Consider the following 15,106-nt stretch of genomic DNA (forward strand, 5'->3'; position numbering starts at 1 on the left):
TGAGATGAATAGGCACAAGAAGTTTGGGGTTGAATGCCATGATCTTGGTAAAATTGTAACAAAACTTTTGATTTAAACTCAAGAGCATTATCAGTGCGAACAATCTTGACAATAGATTCAAACTAAGTTTTTATTTCAAGAATTAAGGATTTGATAATACTTGGAACTTCAGATCGTTCTTTTATTAAAAACACCTATGACAACTTAGAGAAATCATCAACAATAACAAGATAATATTGACACTGAGTCCTAGTAGGAATCTCTGCATGAAGAAGTTCAAAAACTTTATTACTAGACTGACTCTGACTCGAAGGGAATGAACTTCGATGATGCTTGCCCAACTGACATGCTTCACACTGAAATGATGTAGTGGAAGGAATTTGAGGAAAGACAGAACGAATCTTTGACAATGAAGGATGACCAAGACGCCGATGCCACTGAACAGGACTGGATGAGTGTTCCACTGCAGCATGAACATTACCCCACTGGATGATGTAGGTAGTAGACTCCATTTTCTTCATAGCCTCCACCAATCTTCTTCCCCGTCAGCAAATCTTGAAAATGACAACCCATCAGATCAAATATTACTCTACAATTTTGTTCTTTTGTAAGGCAACTAACAGAGAGTAAACTTTGAGGAAATTTGGGAGCATGCAGAACATTTTTGAACTGTAAGGAGGTGGATATAGAAATATTTCCCTGACCAACAACCGGTGAGAAACTCCCATCGGCTAATGAGACTCCTCGATGAACAATAATATCCTTTAGATCTGAAAAAACAAGCGAATTTTCACACAAGTGTCTGGATCTATGTCACACGGACTCGGCTAAGGAGGTGCCGCACCCGAGTCGACACGCCCCGACACGGGTGCGGACTCGGGTGCGGCTTCGGACTCGGCCCGGACTCGGTCAACGACGAGTCGGACTCGGTCAACGAGTCCAGGCCGAGTCCGTCCACATTTTGGACTCGGTCAACTTTGACCGAGTCCAAAAATGTCCCTAAAAAACCATTTTTTTATTTTTTTTTGCTTAAAAATATATATAAAAAAAGGCACAGTGCAGACTGTGACTGTGCACAGTGCTGTGCCTGTGCACAGTGCTGTGCCTGTGCACAGTGCTGTGCCTGTGCACAGTGCACAGTCTGTGCCTGTGCACAGTGCACAGTCTATGCCTGTGCCTGTGCACAGTGCTGTGCCTGTGCACAGTGCACAGTGCTGTGCCTGTGCACAGTGCACAGTGCTGTGCCTGTGCACAGTGCACAGTGCTGTGCCTGTGCACAGTGCTGTGCCTGTGCCTGTGCACAGACACACAGACTATGCTGTCAGCTGTGGCATTTTAAAAATAAAATTATATATATATATATTTGCCGAGTCCCCGTGTCCAAAAATTTTAAAATTGTGCCGCACCCGCACCCGCACCCGCACCCGCACCCATGTGACATAGGTCTGGATGCACCAGAGTCAATAATCCACTTACTGTCATTCAGATAAAGTCATTCAGATAAAGATGATTCCCTGTTGAGTAGGCAACACCGGCTACAGGAGGGGTGAAACTCAAAGGGCGAAGAGCTATCAGCTCATCATATTCAGCTCGACTGAGGGTGATACTGTCACTTGCCGAGATATTATCATGTACATTTATTGCCTCTAGTGTACTAACATTCACTTTAGGAGCATATGACTTTGATTAAGAAGAGGTTGGCCGACCATGCTTATCCCAACTACGATCTTCTAAATGTTCAGATTTTTCACAGAATGTACATTGAAGCTTTCCTCTGCCTCTCATACCTCGTCCACGACCTCATCCTCTGATATTCTGAATATTTCCACGCCCATAACCAGATGAGACAACTAGAGCAGATGACTGGGTCACATGCTGAGATTGTGGAAGAGAGATCGCAAGTCTACTCAGATGATTGTATGCATCAGCAAGAGTAGGTACATCTGATCTAGTCAAAATTTGGACTTTTGCAACAGAGAATTCTGAAGATAAACCTGTAAGAAACCGAGCAAACATAGTCTGTTCTTGATGATCCTTTTGCTTCGAACAACAAAGAGGCCTGTGAGCATTGAGTCTTTCAAACACTGCTTTGACGGAGGCATAGTACTGGGCCAAGGTCTGATCTCCCTGTTGTAAATTATATATCTCCTGTTCGATTTGCATGATACGACTCACATTAGTCTCTTGTGAGTACGTATCTCGAAGATTGTCCCACATCTGTTTGGCTGTATTATAGTAAATTAAACCATCTGCAATATGGGGTTCGACACTATTCATGATCCATGACATAACTATGTCATTATCTTCATCCCAAGTAACGTATTTTCCCACCTTTTCATTGGGTTCGTCTTCCAACAAAATATGTTTTCTACGATGTCCAGATACCGACATCATAAAAGTTCTGGAATACCTGGCATAGTTAGTTTCATTCAACCTTACAGAAGAGCCGTACAAGAAGAGATTTGCAAAAACCTTATACTCCCCAATATGTTTAATTTTGGAATCACATTTCAAAGTTTCACCCATACTGAATATTTAATTCTATTTCAGCTGCCAAAAAAAAAATCAGATTCACTCACTTGAACAACAAGTTTTATAATCACACGTCAGGCAAGTCCACGACTACACAGTTTGCCACACCAAAAAAAATCTTGACAGGCTACAAGCGGCACAAAAAATAGCATGTGTTACAATCACGCATCAGCCAATACTACGACCAACAACTGTACTCAACACAGAATCCAACGTCAATAAATAAAAGCTTCCCACTGACATGATATTTTTCCACACGGTAGGGAATCACGCCTGCTGCTTCCACGACAGAAACACAATTGATACTAACATGTTGCTTTCATAGCACGCAGGTTAAAAAAAATCACAACATAGCAGGGAATCACGACTGCTGATATTCATATTCTGAAATCGAACAACCAAATAAGATCTGAGAAGAACTCGACACCCAGATTTCACGACCAACGATAATATGCAGACGCAGAAAAATAAAAATCACGACAGTTGCTGCTCCCAGACATATAAGTCACGACAGCCAAAAATAGTTTCGTTTCTTCAGGGCACCGAAAAAAAGTCATATCTCGATCACAAAAACAACACAGGAAATGAGATTGCCGCTGCTCCCAAACACAAAAAATCACGGCAGCTGCTCCCAGACACAGGAATCACGACAACAAAAAATTCCACAACTCAAGGGCTACGACTGCCATCACCTGAAGACACACATCCACCATGTCCCTTAGATCTGATGACAGATCTGGGTCATGACCTTAGTCAGACACCAGATATCTTATGCAAAAAAAATGACTGCACACCTGGTTCCAACTTTTCTTTTCGTTGGTGTAGATCAATCACGCTCCCGAGATCAATGACTTTGATACCATGTAGAAGTTTAGATGAGATGCGCAGGAGCCTAGGGAGAGAGAGAGAGAGAGAGAGAGAGAGAGAGAGAGAGAGAGAGAGAGAGAGAGAGAGAGAGAGAGAGAGAGAGAGAGAGAGATTACACATAAGTCCCTCATTAAAACTTAAATATCAAATAACCTCTAGTCTAAGAAAACTTAAACTTAAAACCTCTTAATCTCAACAGTTTTGCGATCAAACTGCCAATGACGACCCAAAAGAATGTGACACACACTCATGGGGGCTACATCACACCACACCTCATCGTGGTAATGCTCCCCCATAGAGAATCAAACTAAACAACACCGGGTGATGGGAACCTCGTTTCCTTTCTTGAACCACGCCATCTTGTATGGTTGGGATAATTTCTCAGTTTTCCGGTTCAAGGTAGATACAACGCTCTCGGACACCATATTCTCACAAGCACCAGTGTCGATAATAACATCACGCTCGTGACCCTCACAATTGCACCGAGTTCTAAAAATGTTGTTCCACAACCATTTCACAGGGGTCGACTCGCGGGGTGCGTTCAAAACATGACGGATGGACAATAAATTTTCGACGTTGCCGTCGAACTCTACGACTTCCCTCTCATCCTCATCCTCGACCAAAGACTCACTCTCACTCTCTGATGTTGATTCCATAATATCTTCACCAAGTTGGGTGTTCTTGCTCACAGTGGGACACTTAGACGCGACATGTCCTAACTCCTAACACCGAAAACAACGAATGGTCGACTCACTAGGTTTGGCTTTGGACCGGGTATGGAAGGCTAGTCCTGACTGGTCAGGTTTGCTAAAGTTTGCTCTAGGCTTTGAGTCCTCCTTTCTAGGAGAGCTTGCTCTCCTGGTTGGGAAACTCGACTTAGGTCGATTGGATGGTTAACTACGGGAGGCCCTATATTCCTGCATCCTTTTCAGCTTTTCCTCGACATTCATGGCATAACTGCTTGCCTGATTTAATGTCTCGACTATGATACAACTAAAATCATCAGAAATAGCAGGACGAAGACCAGAATTGTACCTTGTGACCTGCTCACGGGTAGTTTCCTCGATCTGCACACATAGGGAAAGACGATGGAACTCAGCAGTGTACTCCGCCACAGTTCGGGTGCCTTGACGCAGGGTCAGGTACTCCTTGTAGACTCTCTCGGCGTGATCTGAAGGCACGAATTTCGACTGCATCAATCTCTGCATCTCCTCCCACGATTGTACGCGTGCGAGTCCCTGCTGCTCTCTCGACCGCTGCAACTCCACCCACCATGTCTGTGCTAGGCCTCTTAGCCGAGTAGACGCTAGAAAGACGCGATGGTGCTCAGTGACGGCGTGACAGTTGAAAAAGAACTGCACGGCATACGACCAGTCGAAGAATTGCTCCGCATCGAACCGCCCCGCAAACTCCGAAAGATCCAGCTTGACCCTATAAGTGGATGGGTGCTCTGGTGCTCTCTGCTGATGGGCCTCCACCATTCCTGCAGGATACTCGTTCCAGAAAGCATCGTCGTCCCATACTGCTTTATCACCCTCTGTGCGGTACTTTTCGCCTGGATGCTGGTGCTGACGAACTCCACCGATGGGTGGCCGACGCTCAGGTCGCGCCGGTCCCTACTGATTTTGCCTCGATCTGGCTTGCCCGTGGGCGGGAGCCACCTGCGGCCGGCGTTGGGGCACCGGGATGACAGGGGATCCAAGGCAAGGTGGATGGGTCTGGTGGATCTCGGGTTCTAGGTGGGTAGGAATGGCATAATATAGGTTTGGGTTAGGATATTGGTGTTGTATGGGATACAGTATTGGATTCTCGGTTAGGGTTGGGTTGATGGGTTGGTTCGGGTTTAGGTACAGGGTCTGGTTGGCATATTGTTGGGTTGATTCGCCCGATGGGATGTGGATCGAGTCTATTCCTAGACTAGTCGTCGGACCCATATATGGATAGGTTGGATCGAGGATCGAGTTGTGGGGATAAGAGGTTTGGTTTGAACTCGATCTGCGATCCATAGGATTATGGGTCTGGTTGTGACCTGGCTCAAATCCAAACTGGAGCTCCGTCCGAGTCCGATAAGGGCTTGGGTCGACATGGGATCCATTCTGGGAATAAAAAATAACGGGTTGGATTTGGTTCGGGGCATCCCGTGAACCGGACCCAACTGGGTAGGCCGGGTGAAGGGGTTCTAGACCCAGACCCGCTCCCCGAGACCCAACGGATGGTTCCAGCGAACCGGGCCCGTGTCCTGCAGGAATGAAGACTGGACCAGACCCTCTTGGGTTCGACCCAATCAAAAGGGGCCCTCCTGCTCCAGTGCGCAGGTACATTGTCACTGGGTCTCCACGCACTGGGTCAGGAGGGTTAGGGTACAACGTTTCCTTCTCGGGTCGGGCCGACAGAATTGGGCTCGAAGGGAGACCCAGCGTGACGCTGGGGCCCTGTCGTCCCAACCTGGCCTGAGGTACCACCGGATGCCACGAGCCCGGGCCTACAGGTGGTCCCATCATAATGCTGGGGTCCCGCTGACTCGGGCCGACCTGCGATGTGATCGCAGGGTTTTGATACCCCGAGCCCGAACCTGCAGGTGGACCCAGCGTGGCGCTGGGCCCCTGCAGGACCGGCCCGACCTGCGACACAGCCGCAGGGAGTCGCTGCTTTGGGTGTGGTATCCCCACAAGGGGGGTGTCGCTTATCGAGAGTCCTTGGTGCAGCTGGAGAGTACCCGGATCGGTGGTGGGCATCGAAGCCGACGAAAATGCAGCGACACGACCATGCTGGGCGTGCGTCGGTTGACAGGATTCATAAAATTTGGGGCTCAAGCTCGCAGTCGCGCTGTCTGTAATAACCGCAATTTTTCATTTAAGATTTTAATATTTTAGGCGTAATATGGCGGATCTGGGCACGAATCCAAGTTTCGGATCCAGAACCCATACCTATGTGATACCCCTTATACATATAAACCTATTTAAATATCAATATACGTAAATAAGAAAATAAATAATATATATATATATATCATTAAGTATGGTTTTGGATCCAACTATGGATCCACATTTTGAAACAAGACCCGGATCCAACACGTTGTTGGATCCCGAGTGCGGGTCGCGGTTCGGACCCGGACACGGCCCACACCCTGCAAAAAGAAAAAAAAACTAAGGGTTAAAGGGGCAACCCGATATGGGTTGCCCGATAAGAACATATGGGAAGGGGGAAAACCCCTCCCCCGATAAATCGTGTGTTAGGGTTCAGTTGAACCCTAACACGTCAAGAGATGGGGAGGTGGGGGAGCACAGCGCAACTGCCGGGAAGGGGTAGGGTTTCCTTCCTTTTCGGGAGGCCACCCTCCTACAAAGGGGGACCCCCGAACCCCTCTTCCTCCCTCTCTCGATATCCCACTCTCTCTCTATCTCTTTTCTCTCTCTCTCTCTCTCTCATCTGCCTCTCTATCGTTTGAATCGCCTTCGAGTTCCGGCCCGCAGCTCGGAGCCTTGCGAGGAGAAGCCGACCTCTCCAGTGGTGGTGCTGTCCAGGCCGACCGACCTCCTCTCGTGGCTGCCGCAACATCTTCGTCGGAAAATGGTAGGATTATGTACCTCTTCTTGCTAGGTTTAGATTGATGTCTGGTGGTGATTGGGTCAGTGATGGAGGATAGAACTCAGATGTTGCATGCTTTGATACTTTAGGTGGGGTTATTGCCTAACCCTAAACCAGGAATCCCAAATTAAATCGCTTTGGGGGGGGGGGTTTCTTGCTAAACCCTAACCCGACAATACCTAATCCCATCGATTTGGGGTTTTTTGTTGTTGTAACGGGAAACCCCAGATTTGGGGATTTCTGATTTTGTATCTGTTTCCTTTAACTGTACATAAGCATGTTTAGGTGAATACTGTTAGCAGTATATGTCTAAATGCCGTTAGGTGAAAACAACATATTGGTGTTAAACCCCTGATTATCCGATTTTGTGTCTGCTTCATTGTGCAGTACTTAAGCATGTTTAGGTGATTTACTGTTTGCCGTATGTGTCAAATTCCTTTAGGTGAACACAACATGTTTATGCTAAATCCCTGTTATCTAATTTGGTGTCTGTTTCGATAAGTAGTACATAGCATGTTGGTGTAACCTCCAGGTAGTTTTGATTCCTTCCGCTGCATGTTTGCAATAACTGACACTTAGTCCCTGTATGTTATTATGTTTTTTTTTATTCCTATGAAAGTCACAAAAATAGAAATTTGCGTCGTTGGGGTTTCATTGGAAGATTCTTCTGCAAGTAGGTATTAAGACAAAAATTCTGGACTAAGTGGTTGCAGCAGCATACGTCCGATGAAGTCCACTAACATAAATTTATGTTTTGCATTTTACCTTAATTATGAAAATGTCTGTATTTAGCATCCATGCATCTGTGGTTTTATATCTCCAATTCATATCAGCTTAAGATTGTAATTCTTTTCCTTTTTAATCCATAACTGAAACGGTCTGCAACACTTGAAATATTATAAAGGACAGATTTTTTTTCTTTTATTGCTACTATCTATGGAATCACAATCTGCATATTTCGATGAGCCTCCCCTAGAGTCTTCTTTTTATAAAGACATGCCTGAGTAGACAGGTTTGCTTTTTCTTTCACATTGTATCCGCTATGCTGAATAGCTACACCCGTTACACCCGTTTGGTTGCATAGTTGCTGCACCTATCGTTTCAACCATTACTGTGCCTACACAACATAATACTAGTGTAATAGGGTTACTTCGATGTTATTCTATACCATGACCAGTGGGTGAAAAATCGTTTCTGGTTATATGTTACTTCATGCCCAATACAGAGCAAATGTGTTCTGTTATATTCTATTTCATAAACCGCACATATATATGTTTTTGGTTCTATATTACCGCACTTACACGTTCAGATTATGCCCTATTTGATTGTACCTGGTATTGCACGAAAACATATATGTAGTTGCTGAATAAGTACAGTAATCAAATGATCTCATCCGCTGCTCATTCTTTAGCTATTATTGGATATTGCGTACTTTTGTATCAGTATGTTGTTCTGTTAAAAGCAATGACAATTGGAGAGTTGGCATTCAAGATAGTGGCTGGAACGTCTTACTGACAGAAATTATTAGGAGTTAAGTTTAAGGGCTGTGAGGTTGCTTGTTTTAGGCTCAATGATAGTTTTCAATCCTTAAGATAAATCCTTGATCTCTTTATGTAGAAAATGAGTGAGACATATCAAAGAGATGTTATGCATTGACATTGTGTATTGCATGTACTCAGATTATGTAAATTTCTTTTCCTTGGTGCATTGCGAATTGAAAGGAAATAATATAGTGGTAACCTAAATGGGTAAATGATTAAGTTAGTCATGGTTATCCCCTCCTCCTAGGGGGTTGTTTGGGAAACCTTGCCCAATGGGCGATACGGGTTGAGTACCTAATGTAGGTACGTGGTCTGGTTCAATTATATTGGTAAGAAAATTAAATATTAACTTTTGTGCTTGACTGGTTTAAAGGCACCGGAGCACTCTGAGTGGGTTTATGCAAACAATATGAAAAATGATTGGGTTGGGTTATACACCTAGGTAAAATGACTAAGGTTGGGAATCTACTACTATGGTAGTAGAAGGTTTGGGAAAAATGTCCCTACACCCTGAAAGGTTAACTAAATGAAATGATTTACTCACTCAGATACGGGCTTACCTTGGAGAGGGTAGGTGGTACAAAACTCCGGGGACATAATTATTAGTTTCGAGCTAAAGTGACTCGTTGGTCCTCAGTCCTCGGAGTTGGGGGACCCGGACTACCAATATGTCCTAGGTGGTAGTTCTTTGTTCTTCTGCAGAAGTTAGGGATGCATCCTGTTTGGTTTTGGCCTTTGGGAGTTTCTCTCGGTCACTGGCCGCTCCCTTGGGATTTCAGTCACAGTTAGAATGTTCGGGTTAATGAAACAACTTTGAATAATATACTCTCGAACGTTCTCTTCTGTGATGGTTGCCTCGGCCCGTGTGTACCCGCGGGATAAGAAAAAATAAACATCAATTAGAACATGTTAGGTATCACAGTGAGTGGAGTTACTAGGGAGACATGTTTATATTCTTCCAGCATGTTCTGAGCTTGTGATGAAATGACATCCTGCAATGTGTAGATATGAGATAATCAAATTCATATTGGGATTTCTACATGAATGTTATGCATGACTGTGATTGTTGTTGTAGAATATGCATTAATTGCTTAATTATAACTGCTGCATAATCTGTTTGCCTGCCTAGATATATGTCTGTTACTGCTGCTAAATAGTCTTATTTGTGCGATTCTTAATAGGCTGAAAATTCACATACGACAACTACATCACATACTAGATTCATGATATACATGCATTAAGAGTACAATTTTTCCTACTTAGACGTGGTAGTCTAATTCCTATAATTTTCATCATTTTCAGGCAAAGAGTACTTCTATGAGCGATGCGGGATGAAGCGCTGATCAAGACTTGATCTACTTGTTCCCTGGCGGTCCTACTTTCTTTCAGATTGGAATCTTTGTTTTGAGACTCATAATGTGAAAACTTTGATGTTGGATTCTCTTATTATTGAAATAAAAATAAATGGTGTGGTTTGTTTTTACCTTCCTGTATCGTTCTGAAATGCTTAACCCTGAAATTATTAGTTGTTTCCGCTTTATAAAAAAAATAAAAATCCTCAAAAATCTAGGTTAAAATTTCGGGGCGTTACACTGTCAACCAGATCTGCGCCCGTTGCTGCGTGTTGTTCCCTGGGTGATTCAAGGGCTGCCAGACGACCCTCAAACCCATCCAGCCGCTTCGAGAGGCCGGCAACATCTTTACTCACGCGCAACAGGTTCTCTTGGATTTTTGTCAGCACGTCTATCACGTGTAGCATCGGCTCTTCGCTGCTAGCCTCCTCACGCTCTTCGCCTCGTACCGGATCAGCCCTTGCTTCAAGAGACATCACGCTGATGAAGGAAGGCATCCACGCTCTTATACTACTTTGATGCAGCGGGAATGTTGGCAGCGAGGCACCAGTCGGCACATGGTGGTGACCTGACCTTTAAAGTAGAACGATGCTCAGAAATGGAGAGGAATACCTACTGGTAATCAGTGGGCTTGATTTTTTTATTTCACTATTGGATTCAATAAACAAATGACAGTAGGCTGAATGATAAAGTTACTTAAAAACAAATGCAAAGAGAATAAAGCATTAGGTAAAGGGAAAGGAACTGCTGAACAATACGGCTGCTGCCAAAGAAAATCTGTAATGTCTGTCTCCTCACGTAACCCTAGGAGAGGGTTTTAAAGACTGTTGCTGCACTCGGGTCGCGGGTCCAGCCTTGGACCCGAATCACGATCCGGGTCGGCTGCTGGCTCTGTGATGGTCGAACTGGACCATGCCTGGAGTAGGTGCGCAGGGGTACGTCCCTGCGTCGCGGCTCCGTACCTGCGATGGGATCGGACACGTGGGTACGATCATCTGCCCTTTGTGGTGGATCTGGTGGCACGATGGATCCAATCGGGTCCTGTCCTGCATCATATATATATATATATATATATATATATATATATATATATATATATATATATATATATATATATATATATATATGCTGTGAACATTATCAAGATCGCATACACATATATCTATACTGCGAACACTGTCAAGATCACAAACAAATATATATATGCATGCTGCGAACTGTCAATATTGCAGACAGATATATATCTACGCTGCAATCACAGTCAAAATCACTGACAGATATATATATTTATGCTGCAAACACAATCAAGATTTATATATATATATATATATATATATATATATATATATATATATATATATATATATATATATATATATATATATATATATATATATATATATATATATATGATGCAAACTTTGCTCAAGAACGCAGAAAATCAGCAGGCATAATAATGCTTGTTCAACAATGCAGAAAATCACAGCCTTTTGCATGTTCAATAACGCTGAAGAACACAGGCATGTATATGATCAAGAACGCAGAAAATCATAGGCTTATATGCATGCAGAAAATTGCAGGCTTATGCATGTTCAATAACGCTGAATAACACAGGCATGCAAATGATCAAGAACGTAGAAAATCACAGGCTTATGCATGCAGAAAATCGCTGGATTATGCATGTTCAATAACGCTTAAAAACACAGGCATGTACATAATCAATACCGCATAAAATCACAGGCTTATGCATGCAAAAAATCGTAGGCTTATATATATGTTCCAGATTGCAGAAAATCGCTGATATATATATATATATATATATATATATATATATATATATATATATATATATATATATATATATATATATATATATACCTGCTGTGTTTTTGTTCAAGACCATAAAAACGCAGATTCGAGTTTTCTTAACCCCATGCGATTCGGCTCATGCCAAAATCCTCATTCTATCAAAAAAAGAAAAAAACCCGTACCTTCGCTTGTGGATTTGCAAAAGAAGAAGAAGGTGACGTCTCTCCCTCTCTCTCTCTCTTTTCTTTTTTCTGTATTCAGCCCTCTCTCTCAAAAATCAGTATATAGAGAGAGGGGTTGATATGGGTTATTTATAACACATAGAGACTCCCATAAGGGGGGACGTCCCCTATGTTTCTAGAATTAGATAGAGTTCTATGGAAATAAAAACTCCTCTAATCTAACTTCTTTAAATATATTTAAAAAAAAATATATATATATATATATTTAAATACATCTTATCTTTATTATATAGCTTTAAATTTGTTATGTATTTTAACCACTTATTTATCCACACCCATAAGGATCATGGATCTCAACAATGGATCCAAGATCCATATGTGTCCCAACTCAACATCAGCCAGTATATACATATTATATATATTTATCGATTTCATTGATAAAAATACATTCATTTAATAAAATTTACATTTGTTAAATTTTAAAATTAAGAAAAACTTGCGAGGTATTACAGCAACAGACGGCATCAACCACCCATGCAACCTCCCCACCTATCGTGTCCCCCTTTCCCCTTTCCTTCTCCCCCTACACTCCCCCGCCACCTTCCTCACTATGCAGCGACCACCGTTCTAGCAGGCAAGCAGACGATGGTTGCCTGGTGGTTGGCCGACCATCAACCATTCATCAATAGCATCAAGGATTGGTGGTAGACGACAACCTCAAATGGAAAAAGAAGAAAAAACAGAGAAACCGACCACCAACGAAGTGCTGTCTGGCCATCACCGGCAGAATGCCACCTGCGACTGCCCCACCGATGTGTTGGTTCCTCTTCAAAGAGGTGGGATGTTGAAGCGAAGATGGGTTGAGGAAACATTAAGAGTGCGAGCGAGATGTGGGTTAAAAAGGGGCCATCCGATTAGTGGGAATCAAACAGTCCAGATCTACTTGTAGATTTTGGACGGTCCTCCCGCTGGATGGTCCCCTTTCTCATATATATATTTGAACATAAGCCTCACTATCTTTGATAGCTTCATGGTTTATTGAAGCCTAGTCTGGTTTCCATTGTTGGAGGAGAAATCCATGCTAGGATTAATAGTTTTCATTCTATTGGCAATTATGATAGATTCTTCCATAAGTTCTTGTGGCGGACTTGGGTGAATTTTTTGGGTGAATTTTAGAGGGACACTAATGATATTCTATTTTTTGAAGCATAGCGACAATTTATTGTTAAATCTGTTGATGTTTTATTTGCTTGTTTTGGGGAAACATATTGAGATAAATCAACATTTTGTAGGCAAAAGAATTCGAAGATCTAGAGTTGGAAGCATAGTTTATTGGGGCAGAAAATCAAATTGTCAATGTATTCACAAGGGGCTCGCCAAGCAAAGATTTTGGTTTCTTAAGTCAAGTTCATGGTTGTAAATCATGTACAACTTGAGGGAGGCTGTTAGAATAATAGTATATGAGTTGTATTTTATTGTCTTTACTCATGTTCTGGTGAGTCATGTATTATAAAGGCGTTCTTATGTGTTTTTTACTCCTCTCCACTTATTAGGGGTATTATTGTAATTTCAGATGTGTAATATGAAGGAAAGGAGAATTGGGTACACCCCATATTGGAAATTGTTCCACCTTAGCCCCTCAAGTTTTCTATCTCTTTCTCATGTGTGTGGTTGTGCCTTGGGCTGATTCATGTGATACCAAAAGCTTGGACACTGTCCCTGACATGGTTCCCTGGAGGGTGTGGCTGAAAGAGATTTGGTGTGTGAGTGTGGGAATTGGGTTGGGGGGAAAAGGAGGGGTGAACATCATAATAATTAGTTCTCTACCTTTGGTTTCTGAAAGTCTGACTAGATTCTTTTGAACGTCTTGTCTTCCAACCTTTTTCTGCAAGTCTGTGTGTGCGTGTGCTGCGGTAGATGCTGCTGGTTCTGTACTTTATATTGCAGGAGTACTTAGTGACCAAGTATATCATCCATTCTTACCTAAATTTTTCATATGTTGGATGGAAAGAAATTCATATCATATTATGGGGACTAAGAATGCTTCTCGCCGTTTCAGCAACTCTTCTTTTTCAAAAATATTGTTTCTGTTCTTAAGCATACTGTGTTGTCTTTCTGACTACCTAGCATCTTTCTAGAGAGAACCATTGTGTTAATACTGTCTAATCTTTTCACTTTCACTTCTACAAGCTTTCTAACTAATGGATGTAGCTTCTTATTCAATTCCTATGTAACATGAGTATTTCAACATCCTGTCCATACTGGTATCTACACCACTACTTCTGGGTGCTCGTGATGTTTTTGAAATATTGTATCAGTTGATTGATTCATAGTATCTATAGATATAGTGTGGTGTGGTTTGCTCCATCAGAATTTAGTGCTTGAATTTTTGACAAACTTTGGAGGTTGGAGTCTGTCTAGAGGAATAATGTAAGGATGTATTTTAACAATAGGTCTGCCAAGCCATTCATGATAAGCTCAGTTTGGTAAAGCTTGTTTTGAGCATGGTCTATTTAATAAACAAGCTGAGCATGAGCTATCTTAAGGTTTGTTTCGTTGTATGGTATGAGCTTAAGCTTGAGTTTAGGTTCGTTAAAGCTCAATAAAGCTTGTTTACTATTTTTTTCATGTGTATTCATATGTTATGCTTATATAGTATATCTTTGAAAAACAGTAAAAAATTAAAGTCATATCCTAATGGTTAGGGCGTTTGTTTTCACATGAGGTGACAGATTTGAAGCCTGGCCCCTCCAAAATATTTTAAAAAACCTTTTTTTTGTATTAAAATGGTGCAGCATGAACTGAGAGCAGTCTACTTGAGCTCCCTCGAGCTTGACTTGAGCGAAGCTTGAATGTGGCTCACATCTGCTCACTGAGCTTGAACAGCCTAGGCTTAGCTGAAGCTCGGTTCATGTGCAGTGCTGTTTAACGAGAGGGTAGTGCTCATGTTTCTTTTGTTCTTTTTATTTATAAGATTTTTGACGTTTTAATCTTTGAGAGTTTTAACCATTTTCTACTACAGGCATGGTATCGGAGAGGAAAGGCAAATTCATCTATGGGGAACCATGATTATGTAATCAAGGACATGAATATGGCCTTGAAATTGGAAAGTACTTCTGTTGGGAGGAGGCAAATAGAGTCAGAGCTTCAACTTATGAGACAACATTATAAGAAAAGTGAAACATGTGGCTTCCATGAAAAAGATAAGGAAGTGGGCTTTGAATATAGTGGTATG

The 15,106-nt window shown here is 42.3% G+C and overlaps 1 protein-coding gene across 3 annotated transcripts in view; it reads left to right on the forward strand.

The window, feature by feature from the left end:
• TPR9 (Tetratricopeptide repeat (TPR)-like superfamily protein) overlaps positions 1 to 15,106 on the forward strand; it is a 117,080-nt gene that overhangs the window by 46,125 nt on the left and 55,849 nt on the right. For all 3 annotated transcript variants that reach the window (XR_016430168.1, XM_089995482.1, XM_089995483.1), the window contains one exon: positions 14,894 to 15,101. Coding sequence is in view for 2 of the 3 variants with exons in the window: in XM_089995482.1 (XP_089851608.1) it covers positions 14,894 to 15,101 (208 nt within the window). In the remaining variant the exon portion in view is untranslated. The remainder of the gene's footprint in view (positions 1 to 14,893; positions 15,102 to 15,106) is intronic.

The sequence above is a fragment of the Nuphar pumila genome, chromosome 2 (assembly GCF_984573655.1).
Source record: "Nuphar pumila chromosome 2, dmNupPumi1.hap1.1, whole genome shotgun sequence".
In the NCBI taxonomy this organism is placed as follows: domain Eukaryota; kingdom Viridiplantae; phylum Streptophyta; class Magnoliopsida; order Nymphaeales; family Nymphaeaceae; genus Nuphar; species Nuphar pumila.